Source organism: Erythrolamprus reginae, chromosome 7, assembly GCF_031021105.1.
Source record: "Erythrolamprus reginae isolate rEryReg1 chromosome 7, rEryReg1.hap1, whole genome shotgun sequence".
In the NCBI taxonomy this organism is placed as follows: Eukaryota; Metazoa; Chordata; class Lepidosauria; order Squamata; family Dipsadidae; genus Erythrolamprus; species Erythrolamprus reginae.
This window is the reverse complement of record NC_091956.1, coordinates 74,718,745-74,722,494: the sequence shown is the minus strand read 5'-3', so window position 1 is coordinate 74,722,494 and position 3,750 is coordinate 74,718,745. Positions and strand designations below refer to the sequence as shown.

The 3,750-nt window shown below is 54.6% G+C and overlaps 1 protein-coding gene across 2 annotated transcripts; it reads right to left on the bottom strand.

Annotated features, from left to right (window-relative positions):
* Positions 1-335: 335 nt before the first annotated feature.
* NEUROG2 (neurogenin 2) lies at positions 336-3,223 on the bottom strand. Of its 2 annotated transcripts, none has more exons than XM_070756664.1 (2): positions 2,858-3,223; positions 336-2,066 (listed from the first exon to the last, which is right to left on the bottom strand). In XM_070756664.1, exon 2 carries the CDS (start codon positions 2,063-2,065, stop codon positions 1,247-1,249), a length of 819 nt encoding a protein of 272 aa, XP_070612765.1. In that variant the 5' UTR covers position 2,066; positions 2,858-3,223; the 3' UTR covers positions 336-1,246. The 2 variants fall into 2 exon arrangements, with proteins under 2 accessions (XP_070612765.1, XP_070612766.1); XM_070756665.1 differs by lacking the exon at positions 2,858-3,223 and adding an exon at positions 2,150-2,185.
* Between the last annotated feature and the right edge of the window lie 527 nt (positions 3,224-3,750).

The following is a 3,750-nucleotide window of genomic DNA, read 5'->3' as shown; positions in this document are numbered from 1 at the left end:
CTCAGGAAGTGAAACCTCATTCAAGCATCATTATTACATTATCCCAGCCTATACTTCAAGGTACACAGTTTACTTAAATAAACAAGCAAAAAAATTACTATTGACTTAAATCAAATACTTTATTTAGACCCTTGTGGATGCAGTGGTATATTCATGATGATGGAATTAATTTATTTTTTAAAGGGGGATACCTTAGAGCAGATCTGTGATGCATTATTAGCAAAGCACATAAATAAAAGAGAAAGTTTAGGATTTACATCAAAGGACATCTACTAAATCAGTCACAGCCCAGAAATAAATCTTCAGTCCATTAAGCAAAGATCACCACAAGTGTCTCTCGTGAAAAATTATATACTTTATTTATGTTTTATATGTTTAAGAACCACTTCCTTGCTCTGCAGCTGTAAATACATACTAGAATAAACTCTGTAAAATATACAAAAATATATCTGTGTTTCTTCTCCCCTTCCCCCATGTTTTAAAAAATGTTTTTTTTATTTCCTTTGCAATAAATAAAAGCAAAAGTTTGTTGCTCATTACAATTTATGACCTCTCTGACGTTTTTTTCCTGTCTTTTGAAAGAACAAGGACATTTTCCATCAATCAAAGGTGAAGATAAATAATGCATAAGAGACTCTTATTGCATAAGGGGGCCCATCCATCCTATCACTCTTGTTTCTACATTCTCCCCCCTCCTCAAATTTCCACGCTTGTGTTCATGGGGATAATGTCTACAAATTAAGCTGTGCCTTCTAAACTCAATCTAAACAATCAAATCAGCAGATAAACAAAACCATTTTCTCTCCTTTTCACTCCGCATAAATCATAGGAGACAGCTGGCTCAAAAGCAGAGAGGGAAAAGAGGTATGTACCTCGCCGTGAGCGTGGGAGGCAGAGAGAGAAAGAACAAAAGATATTGTGGGAAAGTGCACATCGCAGTGTCAGAAAAGTTTGGTTTGGCCGGTGTAATTCCCACAGCCGCCAGGCTGGCAATGGGAAACAAGCAGATGCCACCAGGGCCAGACACCGCCAACGTCGAGGGGATCGTGCGGGGGAGAGGAAGACACTCAAAATGCGTCCAGAGGCCTACAAAGGACCACAGTCTGCGTCCCTGGGATCAATGAATACTTTTGCCTCCAGCCCGTTCCGGTGAACGACGGATCTTTCCCGGGAATCGGATCTTTCCCGGGATCTCCGCCACTGGTGGCCTACGTCAGTCTCCCCAGCGGTGAGGGACGGGCGGGCTTCAGATTAAATCTCTGGACACCACATAGCCGGGATTTTCCGGTTGCCAGAAGTCCAATTCTGAGACGGAGCTGCCGGGGCTGGAGGGCGACAAAGTACAGCTGTAAGCCGAAGAACCGGCCGAAGGAGCGGGGCTAGTGGTGCAGCTCCAGGAACCCGAGGAGGAGGCCGGGGAAACAGTGCTGCTGCCGCCGCCGCTAATGCTTCCCAACATTGCCTCAGAGAAGGCAGCTGCGGCGGCGGCGGCAGCAGCGGCGGCCGCTCCTCCGCCCCCGCAGTGGTCGGCCAAGCGGAGCGTCTCGGTGAGCGCCCAAATGTAGTTGTGGGCGAAGCGCAGCGTTTCGATCTTGGTCAGCTTGGCGTCCTCCGGGAAAGTGGGCAGCACCTCCCGCAGGGCGTCCAGGGCCGCGTTCAAATTGTGCATCCGGTTCCTCTCGCGGTTGTTGGCTTTCAAGCGGCGGCTCTTCTTGAGGCGCTGGACCGTCTCGGCCGTCTTGGTGAGGCGGGTGGTGGCGTTACGCGCCCGGCCGGAGCGCCTCCTACAGTCGAGCCGCCTCAAGCCGACCAGGGGAAGGAGGCGCGCGCGCTCCGCCGCTCGGGCGGCCGCCTCGGGAGCCGACGACCCCGAAGGGGAGAGGGCGGGGGACGGTTCTTCTTCCACCTCGTCCTCCCCCTCGGAGCCTGACGAGAAAGGGGCGAGGGGGAAGGAGGAGGAGGAGGGGGAAGAAGAAGACGACGACAACGTAGAAGAGGGCGAGGACCGGGGGTCAAGGAGCCCCTCTTCCCCCTTCACTTCCAGGCTCTCCGGCTTCGCGAACATCCTGCAAAGAAGAACACAAAACCGGGTCATTTTGGAGGAAAGGCAATTGGAGCTCCCGAGGGCCAGCATCCCTTCCCGACCCACCCAAAACGCCGCGCGTATGAGTGCACCCAGGCGTGGATTAGGTCACTGAGGTAAATCTCCCTGCTCCCCAAGAGCCCCGGCCTCGTCTATAATGCGCCTGTGCGAAACTTTCCCAAGGCCTCGATAGATAGCCAAGGGAACGTCGATGTCCGTCGACGCACAGGTCAGTGCAAAGCTAAGCGCTGGATTCCCGCTAACTTCTTAAGCCAGAGGCCTTCAAACTTGGCAACTTTAAGACTTGTGGACTTCAATTCCCAGAATTCTCCGCAGTATAGCTAGCTGGGGAATTAGGGGAGTTGAAGTCCACAAGTCTTGTTTTGGGAGCTCAGCAAAGGCTGCTGCTGCAGCTCTTAAGGACTCTCTCTGGGATCACGGACGCCGTTGACTTCGCTGCGTCGGGGTTCGCTCGGAAGGTTTAACTGTAGCGAGCGGGAACTAAACCGCAAGGGCGCCTCGCCTCCAGCCCTCCGGTCGGCCAAGGCATTGCAAGAAACCGGCTGGGTTGCCTTCGGAGCGAGTTGCGCTCCGGTTTTTCTCGACGGCCGGCGAGGCAGAGAGCGCGCCACACTGCGATTGCGCCTGAGCGCCAAAGCGGGAGTTTTGGCTGCCTCTCCCTCAGGAAACTCAGGCTCGCAGCCAACCAAGTTCGCCTCAGAGAAATGGCGGGGTGGGGTGAGGGGAGAGAGAGAAGGAGGGTCGGAAACTTACTTGGCTCTTTTGGAAGGAACCGAATTGGGGTTTTTTCGCTCGACCCCCTTTAAAAAAAAAATTGGCCCGAAGACGCGACTGGCTGCTTCTCTCTCGTTCCGCACCGCCCCTTGGGGCGACCTTCAGGGTTCAGCTTGGCCCTGCGCCGTTCCCTCCCGGCGCTTGCTGGAGAAGATCCCACCGCGGCTGGGTGTTGGTGTGGGTCCAGGGCCCCCTTGCTCGGAGGGGGGGGGGACGAGGTGGGGTGGGGAAAATGTCTTTAAAGGGCCGGTTGCATGGGCCGTCTGAGCTGCCTGTGAGAAACGGGGCGACTCCGTGAGGAGAGCTGCTGGCACGCGCCGGGACCCTCCGGTTAAAGGGAAGCTGCTTGTGTTTCCGCGGCTGTGTGTCTGGCACACGACTCTACTTAAAACCCCTTATATACCTCGTGGAAAACAATCAAATGTACCCCCGGGGCCTTCTCGGCTCTCCCACCCCCCCTCAGGTTTAGCTTTCCTTTTCATTTCATTATCATCGCTCATCTCTTTTCTTTCTTTTTTTTAGGGTGTGTGCGTGCTCCTCTTTCCCCCCCTCCTCTCCCCTCCCCCCTTTTATCTGACCCTCAGAAAGTGTGTTGGCAACCGGGACAATCCCGGGGTGTGATTGGTGCCTTGCGCTCGGCTGGAGCGTGCCGCTAATTTATTAATGAATGGAGGTCGCGAGGCGCAGCTGGCCAATCGGAGCGTCCCGCTAGCCACGCGCGCGCTGGAACCCTGCTTCCTTTGGACAACTCATTAGGCCCGAGGGGGCTACGCTGAGGGAAAGGAAAGCGGGGCCTTGTCCGGAAGCCTTCGCCCTCCGACGCGCCAAGCGTGGCCCCGCCAGCCCAAGCAGGAGGGGCACCTTGCCATGCT